General features: G+C 33.7%; 4 protein-coding genes across 4 annotated transcripts; 2 read left to right on the top strand and 2 right to left on the bottom strand.

Annotated features, from left to right (window-relative positions):
• The first annotated feature begins 280 nt into the window (after positions 1-280).
• On the top strand, positions 281-4736 carry LOC118050437 (uncharacterized). Its single transcript, XM_035060786.2, has 9 exons — positions 281-426; positions 517-639; positions 1050-1247; positions 1414-1492; positions 1754-1899; positions 2590-2703; positions 3542-3673; positions 4154-4267; positions 4353-4736. The coding sequence occupies exons 1-9, from the start codon at positions 373-375 to the stop codon at positions 4401-4403; spliced, it is 1011 nt and encodes a 336-aa protein (XP_034916677.1). The 5' UTR covers positions 281-372; the 3' UTR covers positions 4404-4736.
• A 268-nt stretch (positions 4737-5004) lies between these two features.
• On the bottom strand, positions 5005-7499 carry LOC118050438 (glucosidase 2 subunit beta). The gene is made up of 6 exons (XM_035060787.2): positions 7225-7499; positions 6972-7085; positions 6411-6506; positions 5714-5878; positions 5496-5631; positions 5005-5388 (listed from the first exon to the last, which is right to left on the bottom strand). The coding sequence occupies exons 1-5, from the start codon at positions 7340-7342 to the stop codon at positions 5528-5530; spliced, it is 597 nt and encodes a 198-aa protein (XP_034916678.1). The 5' UTR covers positions 7343-7499; the 3' UTR covers positions 5005-5388; positions 5496-5527.
• Positions 7500-8705: 1206 nt separating this feature from the next.
• Positions 8706-9582, bottom strand: LOC118050435 (LOB domain-containing protein 2). Its single transcript, XM_035060781.1, has 2 exons — positions 8916-9582; positions 8706-8728 (listed from the first exon to the last, which is right to left on the bottom strand). Exons 1-2 carry the CDS (start codon positions 9580-9582, stop codon positions 8706-8708), a joined length of 690 nt encoding a protein of 229 aa, XP_034916672.1.
• Positions 9583-12363: 2781 nt separating this feature from the next.
• On the top strand, positions 12364-14696 carry LOC118050434 (rac-like GTP-binding protein RAC2). The gene is made up of 7 exons (XM_035060780.2): positions 12364-12874; positions 13053-13140; positions 13279-13388; positions 13510-13573; positions 13655-13719; positions 13825-13890; positions 14351-14696. Exons 1-7 carry the CDS (start codon positions 12776-12778, stop codon positions 14450-14452), a joined length of 594 nt encoding a protein of 197 aa, XP_034916671.1. The 5' UTR covers positions 12364-12775; the 3' UTR covers positions 14453-14696.
• Positions 14697-16008: the final 1312 nt, after the last annotated feature.

Below are 16008 nucleotides of genomic sequence, written 5' to 3'. Positions count from 1 at the left end.
AGATGATAAAAATATTTAAGTATGCATGATTTTATTTACTTACTTGAAATTGAAATTAGAATTTAATAATGTAAAAGTAGACATACGAAAAAGAAATATACATGATAACTTATTCTTTTAATTTTTGTTGTCATAATATTACTAAAATTCTAACAATGGGTATGAAATTATTTAATTTCCAAATTTAAGCACTTAAATGAAATCATATGTATAGTTTAATGACTGATTTGTAGTTTTCCTTAAATTAAAACCCCTCATGGGACAAACAAAACCCAAGAAAAATCTAAGCTAAAATGCAGAAGCAAGCCCAACCTAGCTAGTAGAGACAGCAGAACTGCCGAAGACAACAACCGTAGAGACAGCAGAGTAGCCATGGCCACAGAGCTTGAAGAACTAGTGGGCTTTCTGTCTTCTCCTTCCCCACCTGTAAGAGTCCCTCTGCTCTTTCCTTTTCTTTCTTTCACGGGTTATTTTTTCTCTGATGTATATTAATTAGTGGAATAAAAATATTTATAGGTGAAGAAGGCAGCTGTTGAAATTGTTCGAGACTTAACTGGATCCGAAGATGGGTTACTGTCTCTTTCCATGTATGCCAGTACTGTGCTTCCTTCATTATCTCAGCTACTTAAGGAAAAAAAGGTCGCTAATATCAATTATCATTTACAAATTGCAAAAGTTACATGATTTGATAATTTTCTTGAATGTAACATTGCTGTTAATAATCCCGTCGGATTGGCCTAGTGGTTATTGGGTTAGGACTTACTTGAGTTGTCCGGTTTAGGCATATGTTTTGAGTTTCATTCATAGTGCTGTTAGGTGCGTGCGTTTCCATTTTGGAAGATTCTAAGTGCAGTTGTGAAAGTGGGACTGCATTTACCCCGGCATTCTCAAGAGCAGCTGGCCTCAAATGTGCGGGGATTGCAAAGATGATGGCATGATGCACTTAGCAAAGTCTTACATTAGTAGGGTTATCATAGGTTTGTGTTTATTTATTGGCCTGAGAAAAGAATAAACTTTGGATTGATGGAATTTTATCTAATATGTTTCAGGAGGTTTCTGAACCTGCAGCAGAAGCTCTTATAAATCTTTCACTCAACTCGAATTTAGCTACAAAGATGGTTGAAATGGGAATGATTAAAACAGCAATGGATGTATTGTATAAACCAGATAGTAGCATAACTCGGTTGTTGGTGATGCTACTGGTTAACCTCACTCAATTGGATTCTGGAATTGTGTCCTTGCTTCAGGTACTTTTCAGCAAAAAAATTTAAATTGTAATTCTTGATTTTGGAAATTAACGGCTCTCATAATGTTTCTTCATTACACTTTCTGGGGAGATGAGTCTTTTGTTTCCCATGATCACCATATAAAAAAAAGTAACAAGAAATGGTTTTAACTTCACTTGCTTACTAGATTGAGGATGAGAAAATGCAAGGACTATATGTTATGAAGCTGGTGAGATCATTTGGTAGATCCTCTGATGAAACTAGAGGTTTGTTTTGCTTCTTATCAACTTGAGTTTATTATATGATTCAGTATGTATCCAAATTTAAAGTCATATATTCACATGTTACTTATCAAATTGAGTTCTAGCAATACACTTAATTGGTGTATAGCATACTTAAAAAATGGATAGCAAAGTTGTTTTTCTTTAGCTTATCCATCTACTCTGTGGCTTCATGTCTTTTATTATATGCATACTTTTTTGTATGCTGCAATGGTTTTTTGGCGCTTAATGCCATGTTTATGGCAGATGATCCATTTGATCATGTTGGTTCAATTCTTGTGAACATTTCAAAGAAAGAAGCTGGAAGGAAGATGTTACTAGACTCTAAGAGAGGGTTGCTGAAGCAGATTCTCCGCCAATTTGATTCAACAAGTCCATTACGGAAGAAAGGGGTATGCATAAATTATTAATTCTAACTACTAAGATTTCTTTTAGAGTTCTCTTCAACATTTTAGGTATCTGTTTATGCAGGAAAAATGTAGGGGACGAATTTTGCAAGCAATTTCTGATATGTGGATGTATTTTAGTCCAAGTCCTCCATTTCTTTGTTCTTCTAATAATGATGAATTACTCTAAATTTGAATTCTATCTGGCCAAAATTTTCTACAGATTTGTTCAAGTGACCTGTTATTATATGTGTCGGAATTTTTGTGCTCTTTGGGACCCATATTTAGGAGAAATGCTACAATATAGCCCTTTATTTTCTTTAGATATTTATCAACCTTTTCTTCTTTTGACATGTTTAAATATTTCATTTTGTTCAAGAACTTCTTCATCTAGATGTATTAGCCAATGGTAGCAAATTGTTCCATCCTTCCAGTGCTGATCTTCTTTTTATTGTTGTTCTCTGTTGCTGCTGCCCCTATTGATGAGTTTAGGATGTAAGAAAAAAATTTCCAATACCTTAGGACGGATTTGAGATTGGTAATACTTAAAGTGCTTAAATTCAATTTCCAATAGAAGTATTTTTGTAGGTACCCTATCTGTTGCCTTGTTAGTTCAGGGTGACCTTGAATGGATGAATGCCACCAAGATAAATAGAGTCAAACTTCATTGCTTAGTGGGATTGCTTTTTCTTACAGGTCTCTGGAACCCTCCGCAACTGTTGTTTTGAAGCTGAGAATCAACTTCAGAATTTTCTTTTGATATCTGAGTTTCTTTGGCCAGCTCTACTTCTTCCTGTTGCTGGTAAAAAGGTACCTATGTTACCTCTGTCTTGATCTTATAGAGTTTGTCACTCATTTTAAGTTCTATGCTTCAATAAAACACTAGTGTAGAGTGATGCATGCTTTTTCATAAGTAATTAAGTTTTATTTCATGTTTCAACCATAGAATAGAATAGGGAGGAAAACCAGAAAAGAAGGTAATTAAATTTTATTTCATGTTTCAACCATAGTGCTGGTAGAGAGTGCGAGGGGAACCAAAAAATAGTTGTTAGTTGAAGCACATAACCCACAAGATGTTTCAATTTCTAGGCACATCACCCACGAAATAGTTTTATGCTATTATCGATTCAGTTTGAAAATATAAGTTCATGTTCATAATTACATGGTTAAAGGCAGCATTATAGCAGTTGACAACTAATGATCTATATCCTCTACAGCATATCTACACATGCAAAACTAGTTGGCAGTTTTGAATTCCCTTGTGATATGGATTTTCTATGAGCTATCCATCATAAAACACCTCTCTTTGGGATGCTTATGTGCCAAATATTTTCATATAGTGTAGAAAGAGATTTAACATCAAACTTGCCACACCCTCTTTGTCACTGGATTCTCGAGAAAAGGAACCGTTGAAGTACTAAAAAAAAGCTCCCACTGTCTCTAATTTGCAATCTTGTGTCCAACAAATAAGTTGAGAGATGCATGATAGCAAATTGTTAATAATAGTCAACATGCATGTACATATGCTTATGTATATAGTTCTTTGCCTATATTGATCGCAATTTTTCTGTCTTCCCGGTTTCTTGTTTTAGTATATTGAAAAAGCTCATGAACTTTTTTTTTTCATTAATCTGGTTTGTCTTCCCAGATATATAGTGAACAAGACACATCTAAAATGCCTCTTGAGCTTGGCAGTGCACTCTCGATTGAGCGCGAACCATGGGATGATCCTGAAATTCGTGTTGAAGCATTGGAATCTATTTACTTGATCATAGTACAGGTAAAATTACAGGCATTCTGTTTTTCCTTTTCTGCAAGGAAGTGTGTAGGTCAAATTTTGTTTTGGTGTTACCATTCAATGAGCAAGAAGACTTTGAATAGCTCAAAAATTTCAAAAACAAACTATGGAGCCTCACATTAGACCCTATTGAACGGCTGGCTTTAGATTTAAACAACTTTTCAATTAGTTGTCTGGCCACACAGTTGCAGACAAATCTGGCATGACTTATTTATTTCCTTGCTTTTAAGTCGATATTTTTTAGGTGAATTAGCAAGACTGCCCCTGAGGTATAGTAACTTGTAATCTCCACCATCCAATTTATGTAAAAACTCTTGTTCAGTTAAAATTAATACAGTTTCCTTTTCCTTGTATTTTCTTTTTGTTTTTTTCCTTTTGGTTTTTAATCAGAGAAATCAGTTTTTGGTGTTTTATAATGCTCTTATCAGCTTAGTTCTTGCGCATCCTTCCATAATATTGCAGGAGGCAGGTCTAAGAACCTTTTGGTCTGTGAATGGACCACGTATATTACAACTTGGATACGAAGATGAGGAAGATCCTAAAGTAATGGAAGCATATGAACGAGTTGGCTCGTTGGTATGTCAATCCCCGTTAGTGCTTTTACTGCAGTGTTTTCTTCTATTTGTTTTTTTGCGTCTTATTCCGACTATTCAATTTGCAGCTGGTTCATGGCTCTGGGACAGAGGAACCCTCCAGTGAGACATCAAAATGATAGTCGGTTTGTGTAAGATCTGAATCAAATTGGTAGCAGGCTGATTTTTGCTGTCATCTGCCAGCGGACTGGAAAATGTTACCGAAAGTGTTAATTGAACTCGAGCTATTTTTGGTGATGTAGGTGTCCAGGATAATATGCTTGTAGTCTGTTAGAGAACAGTTCCTATAAAATTATTAAAAAAAAAAAAGCCAGAAAAGGAGGTATTTGGTGGTCTATATTAGAAACTGCGGTACTCGTGATTTGCTTCTTTTAGTGTGATGTAAACGTTTTATTATAACCAATATATAACATTGTTTTGCATCATAATATCATATCAATTTATTTTGTTCACTCAGAGAGTCTTGATTTGCGGAACGGATGACATGTTTGGCTCATAGTTTATTAGATCATAGTGCATTTAGTGCACATGTTTATTATAATTATTATATGGGATCGTTTTGCTGAGGAAATAACTCCATCGAACCAGCATTCCATGTCTCATCTAGGCCTCAGAAACTAGTGAAAATTCACTAGTTTCATGGCAGGGAAATAGCATATTTCAGGGGCAATTCATGGCAGATAAAAGCTAAAAAAAAAAAAAAAAAAAAAGAGGAAAAGGTGGAGAAAAAAAATGTTGGAGTGCAACTCCATCTGTTAACAAGAGCCAAAGATAAGCCTAAATCCGGCATGCCTCTGCGATCTCATTCAGAGGTGTGCTACAAAATATGAAAAATCTTGAAGAGCATCCATGCTCAAGTCATTTCATTAACCAAAGCCTTTTAAACTTACCCATGTTAAGTATATACAATGCATTAGATTGCTTGACATAACCTGTTATTTCCTCAATAACATATGCTCTTGTATATTTAGTGTAACTTATACATCGACCTCCATATCAAGTTCAAATCCTGTCAAGCTCCGTTGATGAATGTCTTGTATAAAGAAAAAATGCCCCTAGGCAAAGGCTGGTCTTGCAATAACAACTGGAACAAAACTATGGAACCTGCAATTGGTGATATGGGATCAAGGATAAATGCATAAACCATGATGTGGGAATTTAGAATTTTGAGATGCCAGGCAGAACTTAAAGTGCAGAAGAGCGAGCTTTACCGGAGACATTGGGGGGGATGCTGCTGTTTTCCTCAATGGTAACGCCTTCTTTTGGACTTGATCCGCCGGTTGAATATTCTGTAAATCACTACACAGCCAATGATAACCACCTGTAGGATGATTATCACCTTCAATCCTGGTAAGAATAAGTGCAAGCTCATTTATTATATTATTCTCCATGCACTTTAATACAATATGTGTATCATTGCCGCTTATACCTCTAGCCTTCTGTAATAGTTCCTCCGAAATAAGTCCCTTTTTCGATTCTTTCATATCAATACGTGGGATATAATTTCCAGCCCTGTACTCTAAATTTCCTCCCATGACGCAGGTGCTGGGGCAATTGATGCCACTATCATATTCATCACTTCCGTCACAGCAATCTACAGGTTAATAATTTGATATTCACAGACATGAGAGCAAATCCACGTTCCATTTAACCAGATGAAAAGGTAAACTTCATGTAGGATACATCAATGAGTAGAAATGAACTACTAAGCAGTGCTACTCAATCTTTGATAACTTGAACGCCAACCAGACCATTTGAGCCAAAATCAGTTATTAGCAAGACAAACAAAAGAAAAGAAAAAAGGAATCGAGAGTCGTATCATTAATATTCCATAACTCTAGTTGATCCTTTGATAGACCATGAAAAAATTGATGAGGTTCTAGGTAACAAGTCATCCAATTGCAGAAACTAGCACAGTAATCATGCTAAGTGCATTAATGAGGCAAGTAGACCATCAAAACAAATGATTCACTAGAATGCCTCCCAAAGTCGTAACTAGACAATCAAAAATCAATGCAAGATGCTTAATCATTAAAATGGGGTGAAAATATCTCGTATAGAAGCTGCAGGTAAATATCTGGATCGAGAAGGGAAGGGAAAGAAAGCAGTTCCTCTCCTATTCTTACCACAAATTTGATCATTTACACGGGATGAAAAAATAAAATTAGGTGTGCTTCCTGCATTCCTGCAATAAAATTTTCCTCTTGGGCAGGCTGAAGTTCCTGCATACAAATCAAAATCACAGCCAACATGACTGAGCGAGAAGGCATGGAATGCTAAGAGAATATAACCCATAATCAAAAAACAAAACATGTTGGCTCATGCATAGTAAGGATGGAAGGAGAGGGATGGAAGAGTCACACATTCAATTTGTACAATCTGTATAATCATCCATGAAGTTGAGACAACAAGATATTGCTCTGAACAAAGTGCCAAACTTCTTGAATTCCCAATGCAAATATGGAATATCAACACAAAGCAAAGATTTTAGACCCATCAACTAAAGGATCAAACTTTACCATTGTACAAGCATATGCCACACCAGTGACACCACCATACTAACAAAATCAAATCATATTTCCAAAGCTTCACATGTCAATTATGAGTCAGTAAGTCAAACGCCCATGGCAAATCCACTCTTCTCAATCAAAATAGTGCAAATGGAAAATAAAGTAGTAATTTAATACCAGGCTCATCGGTCCCATCAAGACAATCACAGAAATTATCATTAAGACGGTCTCTGCTGAATGACTTTGAACCATCCTTGCACTTTATGACCTGTGAACCAAAGTACTTCTCATCTGCACAAGTCATCAAACTTAGCATAAACAACAAAAAAAATCAAAACTTTATATGAAATTGACAATAATAAGAAAACTGAAGATCTGGGTTTTGAAGAGAAGCAAAAATGATAATTTATATACAGAGAGAGAGAGGTACCTAAAGGGTGGATGCCCAGAAGAGGTGAAAAAGAGTGAGCAGACGGTACAAGGAAATACAAGGAGATGATAAAAGGAAACAAGTTGTTGGAATTAGTACAAAGGGGGGTTGCCTCCATGATTCTTGGAAGATTTTGAAGTTCAATAGGGGTTGCATTACAACATTATGGACTGTGGCTTCTCTTGTCTAACTCGAACTTTTGAGGGAGTGGAAGTGAGTTTTGACCTTATGACTTCTTTAAGTCAAGCTTTTCGTCTTTTGCATTTGGAGGTTTTTTTTTAATATATTTCATTTGATATATGCTTATCAGTTATATAATAATATATCATCAACTGTTCTTGGATATATTAGAATATTAGAGTAAGTGGGATGAGACTGCCTATTTTCTTTCTAGATTTTTTTTTCTCTTCTTTTTATCGGTTTCTAATAATGAGGGAAAGTTTTTGCTGCTTGTGGCCGAATTCCTTCTATGATTATCAATCGTTTAGCATTAAGCAATAATATTTTTTATTGATAAATTAAAAAATCCCTCCAATTTCTTTTTTGAAAAGAATTGACTTGCCTCCCTAAAGTAATTTCCCTAAAAAGAATTAATCAACAGAGTTAGAGTTATTTCGTTGCTAATTCAAATTTCAAAAAATATTTTCCATCACTTTATACTTTATTCATTCAAATTATTCCGTATAAAATAATTCACTATGATATTAAAAATAAGAATGATATATATATATATATGAAAATAAAAACAAAATCATATCAACTTTAATGTAATATATCAATTAATACATATGGTTTAATTAAAGATCAAACAATAGTTCTGACTCCTGAGAATTTCTATATTCTCAAAGACTTGGCAAAAAAAAAAAAAAAAGTGCATCAATCTGGTTCGATTTAATTCTTTCATTAATTAATGTTGTTTACATGAAAATAATCCATGTTTTTAAACATTAAAATATTTATAAAAAAACAGAACTCTTCTGAATTTCTATTTTATACATACATATTTCTTTTTACTAAATAAATTAAAGATTAGTAGAGAGGACGCAGGGAACAATGAGGAAATCTCTGCCTTCAGACAAGGTAGGAAAAGGAGCTAAACTCTGCTGTCTTGGCCAGTTCAAGGTGGTTAACTATGAAAATATATCCTCCTGTGTTCTCTTCTGCATGCCCAAGCTTAGCAAGAAGGATCTATGGTCCATCTTCTTCTCCCATGAAGAGTGTGTTGTCCATTGGTTTGCCATTCAATGAACCAAATTGTCCTAAACACAAAACACAGATGATATTATATCCCATTTTGAATTCAGGGAAAAAAATTATCATACTGCAATGATAGAATCCTTTTGTGATTTGTGAACAGCCCATTCTAAGTTAAAGCATGATCTTATATATGTAAAAGTTGTTTTTTAAAATATTTTTTATTTAAAAATACATGATAAAAAGTAAAGAAGATCACAAACGATTCTGGACTGCTTCACAAGGGATCAGTCGCATGCATATCTCATCACTATGAAATTAATTAGTTAAACCCTAATGATTCCAGAGAGAAATATATGAGGATAAACCACAAATGTTATTTCCTGATCAAGAAAATACTTGCTGACAGTAATTACACCAAATACCTGTGTGTGCGCACGCATGCAAGCGTACTCACTCGTGCTTACACGCATGTGTGTTGATAGATATATAATTACCTGGATGGTAGTATTGTTGTTGATTAAATCCATTGACCGGAAAGGGATGCGGCGGCGAAGGCTGGAATGGAAGAAGAAGAGAGGTAGCATCTCTTTCTGAGTTTGATTTGTCTTGGCCACGCACAAACTGCCAGGGATAACTATGTGGGACTGAATCAACAATCAAACTCGAATTGTCATGGCAATAATTTGCCATGTTATTGTTAGCAAATCCTCCTCCAATGCCCGCGCCGCCCCTATTATTTATCCCATGAGTAGCGTTCCATGCAAGTAGCAGAGGCTGTTTGTTACACGCGGCGCCGCCTTGTCGCTGCCTTAATATGTTTTGGTTTGGCAATGGAGGTTGCATTTTGTACAGCTCAAGTTCTTCCTGTATTCTCTTAAACTTTCCATAACAACCTAAAACGGGATCATCTTGTCTGCAAGACGCCTCCCACACCAACGAGTCCGCCGTCTCCTTCTGTCGCTCTTTATCGACATCTTTCACTAATTTAATGACATTGCTAACACCAAAAACCTTATGGACAGCTTGAAACTCCCGCATTCTCTCCGCCGGAAAATATGGTGCCAGGACGCAATCCTCCGCGCACCTCTTTCGTTGATGCTTGCACGATGCGCAAGCCTGATGCATCGCGACACGGTTGCTACTGTCTCCACCTCTTTGCATCCTTAAAAACCAAACACTATATCAAGAAACCACACAAAAACAATAGCAGAGCATCAAAGAACGAAGAAATCAAACCAATCAACGCATACCCTATTCACCAAAAGAACCAATACATGCCCTAGTGCACTAACGAATAGAAATAAGGAAGGAAATCAAGCCTTACATGCTAAGTGGAACAGAGATGTTTGTATAAATATATGAATACTATATGTTACACAAGAAGATGAAGAACAAATTATAGTCTAATCTCCGTCTAGGGCACATGAAAAGATGGCAGGCCACCGTAAAAGAGACAAAGGGATGTAGTTTAGAGTGGTTGATTAGGGTTTAGGTAGCTCATATGAAGATTAAGAAGTATAAGTAATTAATACTAAACCTGTCGCAAAGGTAGTTTTATAATAGGTAATTATACAAATCTAATTAAGCCTGTATTAATCATTATTTATTTGGCTATTTAAGAAATCTAGACATTCAAGGAAATTACGGGCATTATTCTTCAATGAGCCAACATGGGCTTATATTAAATAAATAGTTCATAACAGGAAAAAAAAAAATTATGTACAAATTTGTTTTTTCCAATATTGCTTAATAGTGCCACATGGCAAGACCCTATTTGTTAATCATCATCATTATCATGAATCCATGGTTATAAAATCTAGATTGGTTTGGCATAGACTAAAAGAATTAAAAATAAAAAAAAATCTAAATTTTTAATCGGCAACTACATCAAATTAATTACCTAATTACTTTGCTTTGCGAGCCGTAAAAGCAATTAAGAGAGAATTATACCACAAATGTGTCACACAAAAAATTGTGTTACCCTAGAGATATATAGATGGTATAGTTAGATTAATAAAAATAAAGTTTAAATGTTCATATTGTTATTCATAGGAGAAAGTCTCCAATGGAACTACTAAAATTTTTAGATTTACCAATAAAATTTTTTATTGGTAAAACTCTCATCGGTAATTTTATCACCTATAGATTTACTAACGAGAAAAACATGCTAATTTTTTTTACTTGGAGCTTAACACAATGAGCAGTGTCAGGGATAAAGTAACAATTTACCGACGGGTTTATTAACGGATTTTACCAACGTTATTAATATCATCAATAAAGCATCTATATAAATGACATGTTATTATATTTTTTTATTTTTTTAAAAAAAATTTTTATTCTTTGTAATTTCCTCGGTATACACCGTTGTAATAGTTTCATTGGTATTTACAATGATGGATATAGCAAAATAATATTTTGTTGGTAAAATTTACTGTAATTTACCTATAAAAATATTTTATTGGTGTTTCCGTTTGTATTTATTAATTTTTTATAGTGTAGAAACATATTATCTAGAATAAAATAAAATATATAGTTTGCTTAAAATAAAATTTATACTTCGAGCTTTTTAGATTATATTTGAGGATATAAGGTAGGGAATTTGAAATAATAATACTTGGAATATTCAATATCTATTAAGACAAATATATGCATTATCAACAATTTAGTATTTTTTTTATAAAAAAAATCAAGATTTTTTTTTCTTTTGCAAAAAGTACCAAGTTTTCCATCTAAAAAAGGCATCTCTCCATATTTTTTTTAAAAATAGAATTTAATATACCTTACATGGGGAAAAATCACTTCAATTTTTTAAAATTAATCAAGCAATATAACAACAATTTGCTTACCCAACATTTATCTAAAACTTTTAAGTATCTTGCATAAGAAAAAATAGGCTGAAATTTCGAACTGACGCCAAAAAAAAACTCTAACAATGAGATTCTCGGAGTTGTTGGATAATTAATTTTTTTAAAACAAGTTTTCAATATCATTCTTGTGATACAGCAACATGAAGGCTTAATTTATTTATGTTTGAAAATATAATAGTAGTTATTTTTTTTAAATATTTTTTTATTTAAAAATACATGAAAATAATATATATATATATATATATATATATATATATATTTCAAACCCAATTTTTTAAAAAATTTTTTTTACCCAACCTCTATTTAAAAAGCAATGCCAAAAAGAGCCAAGAAAACTTGTCACCTACTATTAAACAACATCAAACATTACATATTCCCCCACTTCAAAATTCAATCTCTACACACACACGCATAAAATTAGGTTTTTTTTTTTTTTTTTTTTTTATTTTTTTTCAGTTTCTATGAATAGTTCATCCATAATCAAATAAGATACATGCAAATCCGCGGTAGAAGAGACCAAGATTTTACCATTTAAATGTTGGATCATAAGGGACAAAGTCACTTGCCATCCAGTTCAACTTAAAACAATCACTGGATAATTGGGCAAGCGTTTCTCATGTGATAAATCTCTCCATTATTAGCTGATGCTTGTATCACAATTTTCTTAATTATGCCATGGAAAATGTTATTAGTTTATCAAAAGTAAGCTTTAGAGTGCAAATGCATGCTTGTGACCAGCCCATTGACACCCTTGGTTATAAATTTGTCCACTAATAATGGTGACACCCACAAAACGGTGGCTCTCTCCTCTACTTTCTGCTCTGTTACCCTGCTGTGCATTGATTTCTCCATGCAATCTAGCTGAAGCTCTCACACATAAGAGTCATGGACGACGAATCATTCAATCAAGAGACGAAATGTCCAAAGATCGACCTGGTAGCATGGAGGCCCCGTGCCTCCACAGGCCAACGACTCCATAGGACTTGCTTTTTCACTTGGGGTTTTGTATCTTACTCTAATTCCTACATTCATGATAATAATTTGTGTAGCTAAGCAATGTGTGTATATTTTTCCATAGTATTCATGATTCAATATAACTCCCTTGTCCAACACTTAACCAACTAACACTAGCACCAAACACTCCCTTTGTTAGTGTCTTTAGCCCTCGGCCTTCCCCTTAAAGAAACAGAAAGCCATTTGTGCAATCATGGTGAAAGCAAGGAAAGTCCAGCTAAAGTTGGGTAGTGCTGCATAGTTGCTCAACCTTATTAAAAGCCTACCTTACCTTACCCTCCCCTCCATTCCTATTCAAATTTCAAACCCAAGACAGCAGATCCCCTCTCTCTCATTCTTTCGAGTCTTTTTGGATATTTGTGAAAGGTAGGTAAAAGATACATACTCCTTGATTATACCCTTTACCTTCCTGTATGAATGGAATAAGTGGGTGAAGAAAACAAGGAGATCAGGTAGCTAGCTAGTCCCGGAAAATGAGCACAGCGAGGTTCATCAAGTGTGTCACTGTTGGGGATGGAGCTGTTGGCAAGACATGCATGCTCATCTCTTACACTAGCAACACCTTCCCTACTGTAAGGATTAAACGTTATTATATGTCTCATGCTTCTTCTTCTCCTTCTCCTTCTGCTTCTTCTTCTTCTTCTTCTTTTCCTATCATGAAGAAGGGACTTCACACTTGTAATTATGATGTTTTAATTAATTTCCATGTTTCGTGTTGTGATTATACCCTTTTTGGTGTTGTTTTGATAGGATTATGTGCCTACAGTGTTTGACAACTTCAGTGCTAATGTGGTGGTTGATGGCAGCACAGTTAACCTTGGATTATGGGACACTGCAGGTTAGTTTGCTTTGTTTTCTGGGGTTTAATTCTTGTAGCTGCCATTAACTTTTCAAGCAGAGAACAAGAGACTACTAAACTATTCTGAAGATCTCTGAAAACAGGTGGTGCTAAAGTCTATTCAATTTGTGTATTCAGGACAGGAGGATTATAACAGGTTGAGGCCTCTGAGTTATAGAGGTGCAGATGTGTTCTTATTGGCGTTCTCTCTAATCAGCAAAGCTAGCTATGAGAACATTGCCAAGAAGGTTTGATTTACCACTGTCAATTCTGTTTTGCACGTTTGGATGATCGAGTTTGATTCTTTAAAAAAAAAAAATCAATTTTTTAATTTGGTTTTTCTCTTTTTTATCATTTTTTTGGTCCCAGTGGATTTCTGAACTAAGGCATTATGCCCCAACTGTGCCAGTCGTGCTTGTGGGAACCAAACTTGGTAAGATCATTTTTATTACCTTTTATGTTTTTTTCTTCTCTCATGTTGGATTTAATGTCAGAAAGATGTAATGGACTGCAGATTTACGAAACGATAAGCAGTATTTGATAGATCATCCCGGCGCTACACCAATCACAACTGCTCAGGCAAGTTGCAGACAAACTGGTTTTCTTTCTTGCAAATCAATTGAACAAAAACAAGTGTTTTTTCCCCACTTCATGAATCAACTCGTCAATTTTCACTTTGAGCAGGGTGAGGAGCTAAAGAAGATGATTGGTGCTGCTGTCTACATAGAGTGCAGCTCCAAGACTCAGCAGGTTAGCCCACCTACTACGATTTCTAGACTACTGTTGTGTTAGCCTTTTCTAGATATAGTACAAAGAGAAGAACGTCTCTAGCTAACATTTCTATACGAATTATGAATAGAGCCATACTCTAACTACATCAAAATTGATGATAAAGTCAGAGAATAAGTCTATTATCCAACAACTCAAGATCCCCGTATCTCTTTTCTTTAATTTTCCTCTCACTTCCCAGCCATCAATCTGGCCTTAATTAAAATTCAGTTAGAAGTCATTTTCCTTGCACTCACAGCCCAGCAGACTCAGTGAGTTATAATTAATGCCAATTATTTGCTTTTCAGTCTAGGAACAACAACTTTACATTGCTTCACAGGCCATTGTTTCCACATTTTATTAGCAGGTAGCCGCGTGTAGGACTGCTAATAATTGATCGCTTCAACTGTAGCTTAACTTAATGTTGTTGTCTGATTCCCAGAATGTGAAAGCTGTCTTTGATGCTGCAATCAAGGTTGTTTTGCAGCCTCCGAGGCCGAAGAAAAAGAGACAGAAGCGTAGGCCACCATGTGTGTTTCTCTAAATCAAATTTCAGCTATCAGTTTCTTCCATGTGAAATGAAATCTTCATGACTCTGCCAAGTCATGAGCCTGTATGACTTGGTAGAGTCATGATAGAGTTTCTGTTTGCCAGTTCTCTCTGGACCTTTATTGCTTTCTTGTAATGCAACATGTTCTTATCAAGTATTGCTATTTCTGCTTTCATGTATTGGATGGTGAAATTTGTGCATCAAAACACTATATAAGATTATGATCTCTTAAATGTTATTACCAATCTACACGAAAACGCCCTAGTGGATGTGAAGCTGTCCTATCAAACTCACCAAAACATGAATTATGCACAGCAGAAGAAGGCTGTGATGAGAGTGGTGGACAATACAGCAAATATCGCACTCCAGAAATCTTGCTGAAGTTCTAAGCATTCTGCAAATCTCTTGCTCTCTTTGAATGGAATAGTAAAAGGTTTCTTCAGAGAGGGCAGGGACATGGGAGAAATCTATAATTTGTTTTTTGTTATAAAAGAGAAGAACGAATTCGAGATCTAGGAAGACCCTGATGTTTATCAAGTGTATTTGTTTTTTCGTTTATAAACTTTTTTTGAATTGTTTTTATCATATTAACTGAAATTACAAATAAATTTTAAAAAATAAAAAAAATATTATTTTAATATATTTTTAAATATAAATTATTTTAAAAAATAACGAATATCAAAACTCAATTTCCTAACCTTCCTCTTCTTTAGTTAAAAATGCATGCATCCAAGATTCAGAATTTAGGACGTGCCTGTGAAAAAACAATTGAGGTATCAATTGATTCTTTTGTTATATAAGAATATCTTTGTCAACAACAATTAATTTTTCTTGCATTTATTTTCTTTTATCAATTAAATTAAAAAAATCTGAAAGTGTAAAATTAAAAATAAAATAATAAAATATCAAGATTAATTAGTGAATAATTTAAGATTTTATTAATATGAAACTATTATGTTTTAATCATAAATGGACTTGATTGATTTTTTATTTTACCATTAAAAAAAAATTTAATTCTAAATTGAAAAGTTTACGTGTATTTAATAAAATAAATCAAGAATTATATATGTGAATAAGTAATAATAAATATGTTGATGTCAATAATAATAAAAAAAAGCTAAGAAGTTGAGATAAAAATATTATTTCTTAAAAAATAGTTAAATGTTTATTTTAGTTTAAAATTAGATTTTTAAAGTTTTAACTAATTTGAGTTAATAAAATTAAATTTTATTTTATCAAATCAAATATTAATTTAATGTTAAAACTTATTATTAATATTAGAAGAATTTCATATAAAATCAATCCAAACAAAACATCAAACTCAATCAAAATATCAATTTGATATAATAGAATTAAATTAATCATAAACAAAAAAACAAATCAAGTGATAAATTTTTTTTTTAAAAAAATATTATGGGTAATTAATGCAATCCATAGTAGATTGTATATTTCTTTTATTTATGTTATATTGTATTTTTATTTTTTTAATTCTTTCACGTATTCATAATTATAAACATTATTTTATAATTTACAAAACATTAATTTTATAA

The sequence above is a fragment of the Populus alba genome, chromosome 13, assembly GCF_005239225.2.
Source record: "Populus alba chromosome 13, ASM523922v2, whole genome shotgun sequence".
NCBI classification, from domain to species: Eukaryota; Viridiplantae; Streptophyta; class Magnoliopsida; order Malpighiales; family Salicaceae; genus Populus; species Populus alba.
This window is presented reverse-complemented; position numbering and strand designations above follow the sequence as displayed.